At 37.7% G+C, this 17,128-nt stretch overlaps 1 protein-coding gene across 4 annotated transcripts in view; it reads right to left on the bottom strand.

The window, feature by feature from the left end:
- Positions 1–17,128, bottom strand: part of CCNT2 (cyclin T2) — a 48,392-nt gene that overhangs the window by 17,737 nt on the left and 13,527 nt on the right. For 3 of the 4 annotated variants that reach the window (XR_014326260.1, XM_082840630.1, XM_082840631.1), the window contains exon 3: positions 1,376–1,504. Coding sequence is in view for 3 of the 4 variants with exons in the window: in XM_082840630.1 (XP_082696756.1) it covers positions 1,376–1,504 (129 nt within the window). In the remaining variant the exon portion in view is untranslated. Of the gene's footprint in view, positions 1–4; positions 867–1,375; positions 1,505–17,128 lie in introns of those variants that run through there. The other variant, XM_082840632.1, reaches the window with a different exon arrangement.

Genomic DNA, 17,128 nt, shown 5'->3' with positions numbered 1-17,128 from the left:
TCACTCTAGGATATTTCATGTAGTAATTCCTTGACTGTCACAGTAGGTCAGTGCGTTATTTTTTAGAATTAAATTCCTCTCTTCAGAAAAGACAAAATAAAACAATCCCTCAAACCCCTAGATTAAAAGAAAAAATTTTAGCTATAAAATACCAAAACAATGTACCATACACCTGTGGGGACAAAAATAGACGATCTTCTCCCTCAACTTCAATAAATCATTGCCCTAATGTAATTAGTCGGGGAATAAAAGGTATGAAAACTTTCCTGCCATCTCATTCTTATATCATGACAATTGACTAAGGTGATAAGAAAACTATATTATATATAAATATTCATTTCTAAGGACATATTGCTAAACTTAGAGTGAAAGCACCTTTAATTTTATTTATGCCCATTTTGAGATCACTGAACTGAATTTTAAAACAGATTTTTCTATTATTTGAACAATACCCTAAGCATTCACAAGAAATAATTCTGAATTTGTAAAGTTAATAGAAACTATAAGAAGTAGCTTTAAATAATCATACATTCTCTATTATTGAATAGCTACATTAATATTTTAGTCCCTAAAAGCCAACATGTAGGATAAAACCTGTCATTAATAAAATCAGATATATTTAATTTGGACCTTAAACTTGATCCAAATCAAACTGAATTAATACAGTCTGGTAGTCATTCAGTAGTTAACAGTTCCTGATAAAGCAACTCACTTACATAGGAGTGCTAGAAAAAGGATTTCAAAGGCCCAGAATGCTAGCTTCTGTTTTAAGATGTCAGAACATTTAAAAATGGTGTTTTCAGACAAGATCTATTGAAACATTGGTGATGAACAAGCTGCCTATAAACCAGTATTACTCTTTAGGAAAACAAAAATAATTTCAAAATGACACTCATGAAAGCATGGTAAAATAAATCTTTATGTGTCAGAGAATAGTAGTAGCATACACGCATTAATAAAGGAACACTTCTATAAAAAGAGTAATTACTGGTCTAGAGATAAATCCAGAGGTTTTTCTATTCCCTCACTTGCCGACAATTTAAGAGAATTATATATCTCTGGTCTTAAATACACCCAAACGATGAAGGTGATATGATATACCCTCTACATATATCACAGGTTCGCTGTGAGGATAAACAAAATGTGAAACACTTAAAAAGTACCTTTGAATCAAAGCTTTACGTGATGCAGAATGACAATGAAATTCATGAACATAACATGAAATATGGTTCTGTCAGATCACTTCCTGGTATTACATTCCTAAGTCGTAATAGTAATAAGCAGCATTGGAAGACAACACTAATCGAATTGTATTTTTATTAAATCTAAATAAATGAAAAGGTTTCAAAACCCAAAACATCCAATTTTTACATACATCACATTTAGTATCCAGCAGTGGCTCTAGGGGATGAAGACAAGCATGTGCTACTTTGATAACATGTTCAAGTTTTCGAGCCTGTTCTTCTACTTTTGCAGCCAAAAATAATGCAGTAGGTGATATTATCTGTGGAAAAGATAATATTTGGTGATTTAAAAACAAATAAATTTTGGAAACACCTTCTAATTTCTAAGGGAGGGGGCATGCAAAAAAGGAATGCCATATTAATAGTATGAACTGAAGTTGGGCTATGACGAGATTAAATTTTTTAAAATTATTCATTAGATAGAACTAGTTACCTCAGTCTATAAAATCTGTTTTACTTGTTTTGCAAGTAGAATTCTAAAAGGAAAAAGACTTACACTTTAGCTAAAAGAGAGTTTAAATAATATTAACGCACATTGTGGAGGTAAAGGAAAAAACTCAAGCAAAATAATGAAGCCAAAGCTTTAAAAAAAAAAAAAAAGAAAGAAAGAAAAAAAAGAAAAGTGGGTAAAGTATACCCAGATTTTCCCTCTTTTGAGGCAGTCACCACTTACTAGGATTCTTTTAATCAATGCTTCATTTTGCGGCTAAGAGCTATACAATCTTGCTTAAGAGAGAAAAAGAAAAAGAATCTACAAGGCAAAATAAGAGGATTCTGAACATGAAACTGCTCCCTAATATCTCTATTACTTCAATACAGCAATATTAAAAGTAGCTAAAAAACCAGGGAATATAAACATGTAAGACAAACCAATAGAGTAGAAACCTTTCTAACTGGAGATGAAAAAATTAACTTTTTTTTTTTTTTAGCTTTAGTAAGTTATGTTCTTGGGACAGAAACATAAGAACATTGCACTATAAAGATACTAAGAGAACACCAATTTTGAGCAAATATTTACCCAAAAACTTAGTAGTAAACCAAATAATTGCTGACTCAGAAAACTGGCATAATTTAAGTTCAAATAACATTCTAGGAAAATATACAAAAAATTTTTCATGGAAAGATAATTTCTAAACGTCAAGATTCAGGTACATTATTTTTCAAGAGATGAATATCTGAGTCTAACTGCATCTGAGGGGTTATCAATCACTATACAGAAACAATGCCAAAAGAAGGAGGGGAGGAGAGAGGGGGGCATAAGTCAAGCTACATGATTTGGGTAGTTAACATAAGGAGAAAATTTGATACAGGGGAGATGGATCTTTCTTCTGATAGCTTTTAAAACAACTTATAAATATCATTCTTGAGATATAAAATTTAATCACTGGATTTTGGATCTGAAAGGGGCCTTCTCTAGTCCAACTGCATTTGCAGATGAGTCAATGGAGTAAAAATGACTTCACGAAGTTCTCTTCCTGTGTATAAATCTTTAAAACATACCTAAAATTAAGTGAGTTTGGCTACAAACAACCAGCAATAATGTTACCTTAAATAGACTGAATAATTCCATCTTGGACTTTCAATTTATTTCAGTCTCTTAAAATTACAACAGGAAATGATTTAAAAAACTAAGAATGCTCAGAAAAGCAACTTATTCTTAGTTTTCATAGATACAGACTAAACTGTTATTCTTTACAACAGATTTAATTAAGCAATACCAAAATTAGTCAATATTCTTGAAATACCAGTTATATGGCAGTCATCCAGGGCAGGGGGGTCCCTGAGATGTACAAAGTGTAAGATAACTGAGAGTGGACAATTATCTTCTATCTGTTCTGTCATTCTGTCTACATACTGAAAATTTCTTACCACTGCTACCTAGTCTGTTTGATTAATTCCTTTTCTATTTAACAGCTTGCCTCAAAAGATCACACCCACCCAAGGTAAAATTCCCGAGTAAGAGTGAATTGCTCTTCTTTATTCAATAGCAAATGGTGTATTCCTCTATCATTGTACTTACACTGTACTCTAACTTGGGGTTTATTAATTTTGTCTGCCCTACCAGTCTAGAAGCAGCTTGAACACAGAGACTAAATTATTCATTCGTTATCCAGCATTGTGAGCTGCTGTTCAAAATGCTTGCTTAATGAATGACATGTGGATAATCCACATATTAATATAAAGGCACCAATATTAAGTTCAGAGTATTCCAAATGTCAAAACAAAAAATCTAAGAGCCAATGCCAAGGTAAGAAATGCAAGAAACACTCAATAAAATGAAGATACTCTCAGTTTCCCACAATCTCTCATTTATTATCTTGTTCATGTCTAAGAGGGAAATGGCTAAGTCAACCTTCAAATGCTAGAACTCTTTGTCAAACAGTGAAGCAATACAGGCTCAAATGAAAAGTCAAATTAGACTGAACTTAATATTTAAACTGTCTTCCTAACACCAGATAATCCAGAATTTCTCTTACTTGCCTAAAGGGCACTTCTAAAAGTCTCCAATGAGTTTTTCTTGGTAAAATCTCTTAGGACTCCCAGTCACAGCTCCATCCTCTTCAGACTTTTTGTAAACCTCAATATCAAGAAGCACTTTCAAACCACATAGCTCTTCTCCTTAGAAGACAGTCTCAATGGACACAAAATATGCATGCTAGTGAATGATTCTAAAATTCTACAAAAAAGTTTTAAAAATTAAGTATTCAAGGAGCTAAGCAATGATCTTCAGGATAGGTTCCTGGTTTATTTACCCACACTCCTCACAGAAGTCTTTCTGTTCTCCCTCTAAATAGGGCTCAATTCTCATCCTCCTCCAGTGCAACTAATACCCAACACTCTTCCAAAGTTCCTGGTGAAATCCACTACCTCCATTCACATTTCCTCCTCTACTGCCTGCAAACATCTTACTCCATCAGGGCTGTAAAAACAAAACAAAACAAAACACCTTTTTAGATACTTTGTGAATTATCCATGCGAGGCTTTAATTTTAAGGATGACTAAGGAAGGTAATCAAACTAGGTACCACTGCTTTTTGTATGAAAAGCTGACTTTGTTGTTTAGCTTATTAAAACAAAAATAACTCAAAAACCTTTAAGTAACGACAATACTTCTAGTTGGTCGGTGGCTTTTAAAGGTGAGCATACTTCTGAAGGCAACAAACATTCATTAGCAAACTTGGTTCAAAGTAAAAGAATTCACACCAATATTGGAGTAGACATTTGGTTGGTTCAAATGACCAATTACAAACTGAGATTCAGTTCACTGGGGACAGGGACCATGCACTATTCATCTTTTGTGTTCTGGTACTGAGTTTAATAAACTTTCTCAAGTTACTGTAACTAAAGGGAAGAAAAACTGATCTTTAAATAGTGTCCACAGTTTGTCACTCTAGCAGATGTACAACTATTTCAAGGGTATATTACATTCTCAAAACAAGACAAATTTCTACAGAAATATACCATACAAATGATGGAGAGGGGGAGGTAGAGGTGATGAAGCCAGCTGTAGCACAGTAGTCAGACTGCCTCAGTGGAATCCTGGCTCTGTTATCTGACTAGCCTAGGCAAATTACTTATTCTCTTTGTGGCTCAGTTTCCGCATCTGTAAAATGGGAGAAATAGTATCTGCTTATTAAGTTGTGGTAAGGATTAAATGAATCAATATATGTAAAGCACTTAGAATAGTGCCCCATTGTAATATGACTCAAATATTATTATTACTATGCTGCAAAATGAAACAACAGTTGTGTATTTTTAGGGTTGATCTTAAATTTAAAAAGTGATTTAACATGCTCATCAAAATTCCCTTCTTTCTCGCTCACCTTCTTTCTTCCACGGTTAAACTCAATTCTTTAAAGGGTTCATTGTAGTCCTAACTAATAAGCAGATTCAAACACTGAAATGATGACACCTGACTTTACTTCAATGATTACACTTGTACTCCTCTCTTCCCTTCTCCCTCCAGCTGTTTTTACATTCTTCTCTTATTCTATTCCTTTGTATGTTTCCATTCCTACCTCTTGATCTGACTCCCTTCCTTCTCCATCTTTTTCCTCCTGCCCATTCCTGGCCGCTGTCTCCCCCTTCTGCTCATGATGCCCTCACTGCTGACATTCTTCACTCTCCATTGCTGCCTTCAACCCTGATAGTTGGAGGCAAGGTCAGTTTGCAATAACAAAAAGCTTGGGTGATTTCTAAGTCACTGAAAATGGCTACATCAAAATCAGTTTCAAATAAATCACTCTGGTCTTTATTCTTTTAGTAGTTAATTTTCTGCATACACTTTGTGTATACATTTTTATTTAAGAACTAGCCATAGCTGTTTTATTACTCTTCAACTTTAAATCTCCTAATGCAAAAAAGCCCTTAACAGAAGCAAAGACCTCCAAGTCTGCTTTCTATTTGCTAATACATCATCAACCAGCTTTTTCTAATCTTTTCTTAGGGTTCATCTTTAGGTCCTACAGGCTGGTGAGGCCATTTCTGCCTTGTCCCTTAACTGCCCCAACACTTCCTGTCCCCTAAGAATAGGAGTAACTATTTTCTGTGCCTTGAAGACGCTTCATTAATAAATATCCAGCTAGTTCTAGATACCACAGTCTGAATCTGGAACTCACTTGCCTATGGCTATAGTTACGGAAAAGTGGTAATGGTTTAACTTCAGCAAAGACTCACAGAAAGAGGATCCCAGAACAGGAAAAGTAAAGTAAAAACTTAGATATGAAGAAAAACAGCCCCTCAACAAAGAAGAAAACGGACTAGGTCAAAATGTCCGTTTGTTACTAAGAAAGATCACCAAGCTTCAACAAATTAAACCAAAATTCCAGTACAATGTTAAAAAGGGGTTTAAACCCTTAATTTTACTGCACTGAAAAGACTGACATTTCAGTGTTACAGAAAATGTCATTAACTCACTCTGGCATTTTAGCTGTTTTCCTACCCATATAATTATGTGTGAGTGTAATACTGTCAACGTAAGAAATTTTATGTTGAGAATTTAAACAAATCTTCAGGTTGGATGTTATTTGGAACATCTAGTTACATTTTAAAAAGAGCTGGCTTAATAAAGACTGAAAAAATACTAGTATTCAGTATGGCTGAAAAATAGTACTGATGAAGAGAACAGGGCTTGATTTCCAGAGTAATTACATTATACTTAAATACATTTAATATGCTTAACACAATTTGGCATTTTAAAATTTATTTATTGAGGAGTACCTCATCATTATGAATTTGTTACAAAAATGAAAAAAAAATCAATTTATAGTTTAAAATACCCTTAGCATTTCAAATGTTGGTGTTCAACTCTCCCTTACATATTCAGCTCCTACCAGCCCATAATAAACAATCATAGTACTGTGAAATAAGAACATTAACGTTGCATATGTATTCTATCATACCACATAAACCTTAAAAAAACCACTTTTCTTCAGATGGCTAAACAAAAACTAATATTATAGAAGAATTAATACTGTGAAGATGGCCTGATTCTCCAAATTGATCTACAGATTCACACAATCCCTGTCAAATCCCAGCTTCTTTTTTGCAGAAACTGACCAGCTGATCCTAAAATTCATATGGAAATGCAAGGGACAGAGAATAACCAAAACAACCTTGAAAAAGAAGAACAAAGTTGGAAAGACTCATACTTCCTGAATTCAAAACTTACAAGCTACAGTAATCAAGACTATGTGGTACTGCATAAAGACATATAGGTTGTGGAATAGAACAAAGAGTTCAGAAATAAACATTATATTTATGGTCAACTTATTTTTCAACAAGAGTGTCAAGATAATTCAATAAACAGTCTTTTCACCTAATAGTGCTAGGACAACCATATAATCACATGCAAAAAAATGAAGTCCATCCCTCCCTCTTTAACACCACAAACCAAAAGTAACTGAAAATGGATCACAGGACAAAAATGTAAGCGCTAAAGCTATTTAAAAAAACTCCTATAAGAATACAGCAATAAATCTTCATAACTTTGGATCAGGCAATGCTTTCTTAGATATACCAAAGCACAAGTGACAAAAGAAAAATATTAGTAAATTGGATACATGTGCTACAAATGACACCATTAAGAATGTGAAAAAGACAAGCAATGGAATGGAAGAAAATACTCTCAAATTATTTTTCTCATAAGCGATTATTACCCAGAATATATAAAGACGTCCTACAACTTAGATTTTTTTTCAATAAATACATACTACAGTGCCTTAGCAACTGCAGTGGGTTGAATCCACAGATGTAGAACCTTGTATACAGAGGGCAGGGCAACGGTAAAGTTCTATGCATATTTCCTAGTGTGTGGGGGTGGGGTCCCTAAACCCTGTACTGTTCAAGGCTTAAGCATATACAAACAGCCAACACACACAAGAAAAGATGCTCCAGACCATTAATCACTACGGAAATGCAAATCAAAACCACGAGATACTACTGTACACTCACTAGGATAACCATAACTTTGAAAAAAGCCAGTTTAAGTGTTGGCAAAGATGTGGAGAAAGTGGAACCATTTAACACTGTTTATGGGAAGGTAAAATGGTATGAATACTTTGGAAAACCATTTGGCAGTTTCACAAAATGTCTTTAAAAAAGCTACCCAAGGGACTTCCCTGGTGGTTCAGTGGGTAAGACTCCTCACTCACAATGCAGGGGGTCCGGGTTCAATCCCTAGTCAGGGAACTAGATCCCGCATGCATGTTGCAACTGAGTGTCCACATGCAGCAACTAAGAAGTCCACATGCCTCAACTAAAAGATCCCTCACGCCACAAGGAAGATCCCATGTGCCACAACTAAGACCTGGTGCCGCCAAAATAAATAAATAAATAAAATATTTTTTTTAAAAAAGCTACCTAAGATTATTGAGGTCTAGGTTTACCATACAATCTAGCAATTCCACTCCCAGGTATATACTCAAGAGAAAACAAAACCTTAACTCCACACAAAACCTTGCACACGAATGTTCACACCAGCATTATTCACAATAGCAAAAAATTTGAAACAACCTAGATGTCCACAAACTGATAAATGGACGAATAAAATGAGGTATATCCACACAATGAATGGAATGTTACTCAGCAGTAAAAAGGAATGAAGTGCTAATATATGCTGCACCATGGGCGAATCTTGGAAACATTATGCTAAGTGTAATACCACATATTGCATAATTCCATTTATATGCAATGTCCAGAATAGGCAAATCTACAGAGACAGAATGGTTGTCCAGGATTGGGAGGGGGGAGAAAAATCAGCAAACTGCTAATAGGCATGGGGTTTCTTTTTGGGGTGATGAAAGTACTATACACTTAGACTGTGATAATGTCTGCATAACTCTATAAATATACCCACTGAATTACACATTCTAAACTGGTGAATTTAAGGTATATTTTCATCACCCGCAAAAGAAACCCTATGCCCATTAGTTCACATCACATCTATTTCCTTAAATATGACATACACGGAGTACTTAACATGCCAGCTTTACAACTAGGACCACAACTTATATTTAAGTATAAAATATTAAGTTAATGCCCCAAAATGCTGTGGGGTGGTAAGGATGTTTTTATCACTTTCCTCATTCCCTAGAATGTGTACACATGTTTATAGTAGAATGTATAGTGATATAATCTGATTTTCACTTAAAAAAATTACTGTAAACAATTTTATGTACTAAAAATATCTTTGTTATGCCTTCAAAATCAGTTTATAAATTACATAAAGTCAGTCTTCATACAGAGACCTTTGTGTGCCTTGGCTAATGCAAACACTCTTTGCATATTTCTTAACATAAAAATCTGCTCTATTCTATAGACCAGGCTCAGTTTAGAATTACCACATCACCAAGTTGTATAAAATACTTTCTTAGTTCTGGGACAAATAAGCTAAAGCCATCAAAGAAGCATATGAACTAACAAGACTAGCAGACACAAGTATGTGTGTGTGCACGAAAAAAAGTATGAATTATATGAATATTTTACAATCATTTAATTTTGAGGGAAAAAAGCTGCTTCATGAAGACTTTATAAAGACTTGTATAAGATATGGTCAATACATTCCACCAGTCAACATATGTAACTAGACATATAGAGCACCATGTCTCAAAATAACCTTAAAGCTTTTTTTTAAAAACTTTGAGCTCTTTTCAGAATCAATCTGAAAAAAAATCTAACAAGAATATCACATGCTTTCATATGTCTATCAAACTCTCTCTGATGGATCTTCTGCCTTCCTTACTCAAATCTCCACAGAAAATCAGAGTAACAAGATAGCAAAACCAAGAGCCTATGGATGCTTATAACCACACCACTTAACAAGGAAATCCCAAAATACAAATGGGAGAGGAGAAAACAGGCTACTGTAACCACAATACCTACAGTATCAGCATCTATGCAGTAAGGAAAGGGAAGTAATGGGGCATGTGCTGGACTTGATAACAGAAGAAACTCAAAGTAGCCAACAGGCACCCACTGGAAACCATGGCAGGCCAATTTGATAACAGCAGCTAAACCTGGGAAAAATTTTGTCAAGTCCAATTAAGTGGATGAATGCATGAGGCCTAGAATAAGGCTTAAAGGGTTGAAGCTAACTTCTATGAACTTTTGAAACTGATCTCCCAAGGCTCTCTTCCAGGACTCCATATTGAAGAAAAACTTCTGGGAACAAAAAGCAAAATTGGCAGGATAGGTACAAGGCAAAGCAGAGATAAAAATGAGGTAGGGGAACACAGCCAGGAAACCCCAGAAAGCAACCTGCTACATTTCTGAATATCACACAAAATAACAGTGAAGTTAGAAAAGCTCCTCTGAAACACATCTACTTAAAACTCAGGAAAACTAATCTCTGAAAAAAGTGAGTATCACAAAAAGTATTTAGGTCTTACAAAGATACTAGAAGAAAAAAATTAGAAGAGTTGTCCCTAAGCAACAAAAATCACACTAGAAAGAACTGCTTAAAAAAAAAGTCAACAAATGGTACTGAGAAAACAATATCCGCATGCAAAAATCAGACCCTTACCTTACACCACATATAAAAATTAGCTCACTATGGACCAAAGACTTAAATGTAAGAACTAAAACTATAAAACTTAGAAGAATACGGGAAATAATTTTGGATTATAATTTTGGATTTGGCAATTATTTCTTTTTCTTTTTCCCCGCAGTACGTGGGCCTCTCACTGTTGTGGCCTCTCCCGTTGCAGAGCACAGGCTCCAGACGCACAGGCCCAGCGGCCACGGCTCACGGGCCCAGCCGCTCCACGGCATGTGGGATCTTCCCGGACCAGGGCACAAACCCATGTCCCCTGCATCGGCAGGCGGACTCTCAACCACTGCGCCACCAGGGAAGCCCGGCAATGATTTCTTGGATATGACACCAAAAGCACAGGCAACAGGCTTCCCTGGTGCCGATGCAGGGGACATGGGTTCGTGGCCCGGTCTGGGAAGATCCCACATGCCGTGGAGCGGCTGGGCCCATGAGCCATGGCCGCTGGGACTGTGCGTCCGGAGTCTGTGCTCTGTAACAGGAGAGGCCACAACAGTGAGAGGCCCGCGTACTGCCGGGGAAAAAAAAAAAGAAAGCACAGGCAACAAAAGAAAAAATTTGGACTTCATCAAAATTAAAACCTTTTGTGCACTAAAATATATATTATATATATATATATATACACGTATATATGAAGTTGGCCTACAGAATGGAAGAAAATACTTGCAAATCATGTATATGATAAGGGATCAATATCCAGAGTATATGAAGAACTCATACAACTTAACAACAAAATACTCAACTAAAATATGGACAAAGGACTTGAGTAGACATTTCTCCAAAGAAGATAAATGACCAATAATCACATGAAAAGATGCTCAACACCAGTAGTCATCAGAGAATCTCAAATCAAAACTACAATGAAATATTACTTCACACCTGTTAGGATGGTTATTATCAGAAAACCAGAAGAGTAAGTGTTGGTGGGGCTTCCCTGGTGGCACAGGGGTCAAGAATCCGCCTGCAAATGCAGGGGACATGGGTTCGAGCCCTGGTCTGGGAAGATCCCACATGCTGCGGAGCAACTAAGCCCATGCGCCACAACTACTGAGCCTGCATTCTAGAGCCCACACGCCCAGAGCCCATGCTCTGCAACAAGAGAAGCCACCGCAATGAAGAGTAGCCACTTTCCGCAACCAGAGAAAAGCCTGTGCGCAGCAACAAAGACCCAATGCAGCCAAAAACACCAAAAAAGAGTGTTGGTGAGGATGTGAAATTGGCATCTGTGTGCATTACTAGTTGGAATATGAGATGGTGCTATTGCTATGGAAAACAGTATGGCAGTTCCTCAAAAAATTAAACCCAGAATTACAATGTGATCCAGTAAATCCATTTCTGGGTATACACCCTGAAATACTGAAAGCAAGGAATTGAGCGATCTGTATATTCATGTTTATAGCAGCTATCCATCTGTCCATTAACAAATTAAAATGGATGAACAACTGTAGTACAAACATACAATGGAATATTACTCAGCTTTAGAAAGAAAGGAAATTCTGACACATGCTACAACAAACATGAATCTTGAAGACATCAGGTAAAGTGGAATAAGCTAGACATGAAAGTTCAAATATTTTAAGATTCCACTTACAGGAGGTACCAAGAATAGTGAAATTCATAGCAATGTATAACGGTGGTTGCTGGGGGTGGGGAGAAAGGGGAAATGTGAAGTTTGATTACAAAACAGACTTTCAGTTTGTGAAGATAAAACGTTCTGGATATGGATGGATGGTGGGGATGGGTGCACACAATGTGAATGTACTTAATGTCACTGAACTGTACACTTAAAAATGGCTTAAATGTTACATTTTATGTTATATTTTACCACAATTAAAAACACCAAAAAATTTAACAAACCAACACACCTCCAAACTAACAGACATTAAAAAAATGATTCAGATGGTGAATTTGCACCTACAAGACGGTGGAGGAGTAAGACATGGAGATCACCTTCCTCCCCACAAATACATCAAAACAACATCTACATATGGAGCAAGCTACAGAACACCTACTGAACGCTGGCAGAAGACCTCAGGCCTCTCAAAAGGCAAGAAACTCCCCACGTACCTGGGTAGGGCAAAAGAAAAAACAGAGACAAAAGGATAGGGACGGGACCTGCACCAGTGGGAGGGAGCTGTGAAGGAGGAAAGGTTTCCACACACTAGGAAGCCCCTTCGCAGGCAGAGACTGCGGGTGGTGGAGCAGGGAGCTTCGGGGCCACGGAGGAGAGCACAGCAACAGGGGTGCTGAGGGCAAAGCGGAGAGATCCCCGCACAGAGGATCGGTGCTGACCAGCACTCACCAGCCCAAGAGGCTTGTCTGCTCACCCACCGGGGCGGGCGGGGGCTGGGAGCTGAGGCTCAGGCTTCAGAGGTCAGATCCCAGGGACAGGACTGGGGTTGGCTGCGTGAACACAGCCTGAAGGGGGCTAGTGCGCCACAGCTAGCTGGGAGGGAGTCCGGAAAAAGTCTGGAGCTGCCGAAGAAGCAAAAGACCACTGTTTCCAGGTGTGCGAGGAGAGGGGATTCAGAGCACCGCCTAAATGAGCTCCAGAGACAGGCACGAGCCGTGGCTACCAGCACGGACACCACAGATGGGCATGAGACCCTAAGGCTGCTGCTGCAGTCACCAAGAAGCCTGTGTGCGAGCACAGGTCACTGTCCACACCGCCCCTCCCGGGGAGCCTGTGCAGCCCGCCACTGCCAGGGTCCCGTGATCCAGGGACAACTTCCCTGGGAGAACACACGGTGCGCCTAAGGCTGGTGCAACGTCCTGCTGGCCTCTGCTGCCTGCTGCCGCAGCCTCGCCCTGCATCCATACCCCTCCCCACCCCAGAGCCTGAGTGAGACCCCGAATCAGCCAATTCTTTAACCTTGTCCTGTCTGGGTGGGGAACAGACGCCCTCAGGCAACCTACACGCAAAGGTGGGTCCAAACCCAAAGCTGAATCCCAAGAGCTGTGCAACACAGAAGAGAAAGGGAAATTTCTCCAGGCAGCCTCAGGAGCAGCGGATTAAATCTCCACAATCAACTTGATGTACCTGCATCTGTGGAATACCTAAATAGACAACAAATCATCCCAAAATTGAGGTGGTGGACTTTGGGAGCAACTATAGACTTGGGGTTTGCTTTCTGCATCTAATTTATTTCTGGTTTTATGTTTATCTTAGTTTAGTATTTAGAGCTTATTATGACTGGTAGATTTGCTTATTGATTTGGTTGCTCTCTTCCTTTTTAAATTTTTTATATATATATATTTTTTCCTTTTTCTCTTTTTGTGTGTATCTGTATGCTTCTTTGTGTGATTTCTGTCTGTATAGCTTTGCTTTTGCCATTTGTCCTAGGGTTCTGACTGTCCGTTTTTTGTTTTTGTTTTTTAGTATAGATTTTAGCACTTGTTATCATTGGAAGATTTTTTTTTTGGTTTGGTTGCACTCTTCTTTCCTTCTTTTTAAAATTACTTTTATTCTTTTTAATAAATTTTAATACCTTTATTTTATTTATTTCCTTTCTTTCTTTCTTTTTTCTCCCTTTTCTTCTGAGCTGTGTGGCTGACAGGGTCTTGGTGCTCTGGGCGGGTGTCAGGCCTGTGTCTCTGAGGTGGGAGAGGCGAGTTCAGGACACTGGTCCACCAGAGACCTCCCGACCCCACATAATATCAAACTGCGAAAGCTCTCCCACAGATCTCCATCTCAAAGCCAAGACCGAGCTCAACTCAACGAGCAGCAAGCTACAGTTCTGGACACGCTATGCCAAACAACTAGCAACACAGGAACACAAACACACCCATTAGCAGAGAGGCTGCCTAAAATCATGGTCACAGACACCCCAAAACACACCACCAGATGCTGTCCTGCCCATCAGAAAGACAAGATCCAGCCTCATCCACCAGAACACAGGCACTAGTCCCCTCCACCAGGAAGCCTACACAACCCACCGAACCAACCTTACCCACTGGAAGGAGACACCAAAAACAATGGAAACTACGAACCTGCAGCCTGCGAAATGGAGACCCCAAACACAGCAAGTTAGGCAAAATGAGAAGACAGAGACATACACAGCGGATGAAATAGCAGGATAAAAACCCACCAGACCTAACAAATGAAGAGGAAATAGGCAGTCTACCTGAAAAAGAATTCAGAGTAATGACAGTAAAGATGATCCAAAATCTTGGAAATAGAAGGAAGAAAATACAAGAAATGTTTAATAAGGACCTAGAAGAACTAAAGAGCAAACCAACAGTGATGAACACCACAATAACTGAAGTTAAAAATTCTCTAGAAGGAATCAATAGCAGAATAACTGAGGGAGAAGAACGGATACATGACCTGGAAGATAAAATAGTGGAAATAACTACTGCAAAGCAGAATAAAGAACAAAGAATGAAAAGAATTGAGGACAATCTCAGAGACCTCTGGAACAACATTAAACGCAACAACATTCAAATTACAGGGATCCCAGAAGAAGAAGAGAAAAAAAAAAGGGACTGAAAAAATATTTGAAGAGATTACAGTTGAAAACTTCCCTAATATGGGAAAGGAAATACTCAATCAAGTCCAGGAAGCACAGAGAGTCCCATACAGGATAAATCCAAGGAGAAACATGCCAAGACACACATTAATCAAACTATCAAAAATTAAATACAAAGAAAACATATTAAAACCAGCAAGGGAAAAATAACATACAAGGGAATCCCCAGAAGGTTAACAGCTGATCTTTCAGCAGAAACTCGGCAAGCCAGAAGGGACTGGCAGGACATATTTAAAGTGATGAAAGGGAAAAACCTACAACCAGATTACTCTACCCAGAGAGGATCTCATTCAGATTGGATGCAGAAACTAAAACCTTTACAGATAGGCAAAAGCTAAGAGAATTCTGCACCACCAAACCAGCTCTACAACAAATGCTAAAGGAACTTCTCTAAGCAGGAAACACAAGAGGAGGAAAAGACTTACAATAACAAACCCAAAACAATTAAGAGAATGGTAATAGGAACATACATATCAATAACTACCTTAACTATAAATGGATTAAGTGCTCCAACCAAAAGACACAGACTGGCTGAATGGATACAAAAACACCACCCATATGTATGCTGTCTACAAGAGACCCACTTCAGACATAGGGACACATGCAAACAGAAAGTGAGGGAATGGGAAAAGATATGCCATGCAAATGGAAATCAAAAGAAAGCTGGAGTAGCAATTCTCAAATCAGACAAAATAGACTCTAAAATAAAGACTATTACAAGAAACAAAGATGCACCCTACATAATGATCAAGGGATCAATCCAAGAAAAAGATATAACAATTGTAAATATTTATGCACCCAACATAGGAGCACCTCAATACATAAGGCAAATGCTAACAGCCATAAAAGGGGAAATCGACAGTAACACAACCACAGTAGGGGACTTTAGCACCCCACTTTCACCAATGGACAGATCATCCAAAATGAAAATAAATAAGGAAACACAAGCTTTAAATGATACGTTAAACAAGATGGACTTAATTGATATTTATAGGACATTCCATCCAAAAACAGAAGATTACACTTTCTTCTCAAGTGCTCATGGAACACTGTCCAAGATAGATCATATCTTGGGTCACAAACCAAGCCTAGGTAAATGTAAGAAAAATTCAATCGTATCAAGTATCTTTTCCAACCACAATGCTATGAGACTAGATATCAATTACAGGAAAATATCTGTAAAAAATACAAATACATGGAGGCTAAACAGTACATTACTTAACCAAGAGATCAGAGAAGAAATCAAAAAGGAAACCAAAGAATACCTAGAAACAAATGACAATGAAAACACAATAACCCAAAACCTATGGGATGCAGCAAAAGCAGTTCTAAGAGGGAAGTTTATAGCAATACAATCCTACCACAAGAAACAAGAAAAATTTCAAATAAACAACCTAAACTTACACCTAAAGCAATTAGAGAAAGAAGAACAAAAAACCACCAAAGTTAGCAGAAGGAAAGAAAACATAAAGATCAGATCAGAAATAAATGAAAAAGAAATGAAGGAAATGATAGCAAAGATCAGTAAAACTAAAAACTAAAATTAATAAACCATTAGCCAGACTCATCAAGAAAAAAGGAAGACTCAAATCAACAGAATTAGAAATGAAAAAGGAGAAGTAACAACTGACACTGCAGAAATACAAAGGATCACGAGAGATTACTACAAGCAAGTGTATGCCAATAAAATGGACAAACTGGGAGAAATGGACATTCTTAGAAAAGCACAACCTTCTGAGACTGAACCAGGAAGAAACAGAAAATATAAACAGACCGATCGCAAGCACTGAAATTGAAACTGTGATTAAAAATCTTCCAACAAACAAAAGCCCAGGACCAGATGGCTTCACAGGTGAATTCAAACATTTAGAGAAGAGCTAACACCTTTCCTTCTTAAACTCTTCCAAAACATACCAGAGGGAGGAATACTCCCGAACTCATTCTACAAGGCCACCATCACCCTGATACCAAAACCAGACAAAGATGTCACAAAGAAAGAAAACTACAGGCCAGTATCAGTGATGAACATAGATGCAAAAATCCTCAACAAAATACTAGCACACAGAATCCAACAGCACATTAAACGGGTCATACACCATGATCAAGTGGGGTTTATTGCAGGAATGCAAGGATTCTTCAATATTTTCAATATATGCAAATCAATCAATGTGATACAACATATTAACAAACTGAACGAGAAAAACCATATGATCATCTCAACAGACGCAGAAAAAGCTTTCGACAAAATTCAACACCCATATATGATAAAAACCCTCCAGAAAGTAGGCATAGAGGGAACTTACCTCA

Source organism: Leucopleurus acutus, assembly GCF_964270905.1.
Source record: "Leucopleurus acutus genome assembly, chromosome: 6".
In the NCBI taxonomy this organism is placed as follows: domain Eukaryota; kingdom Metazoa; phylum Chordata; class Mammalia; order Artiodactyla; family Delphinidae; genus Leucopleurus; species Leucopleurus acutus.
Note: the sequence above shows the minus strand (reverse complement) of the source record. Positions and strands in the feature narration are given on the sequence as shown.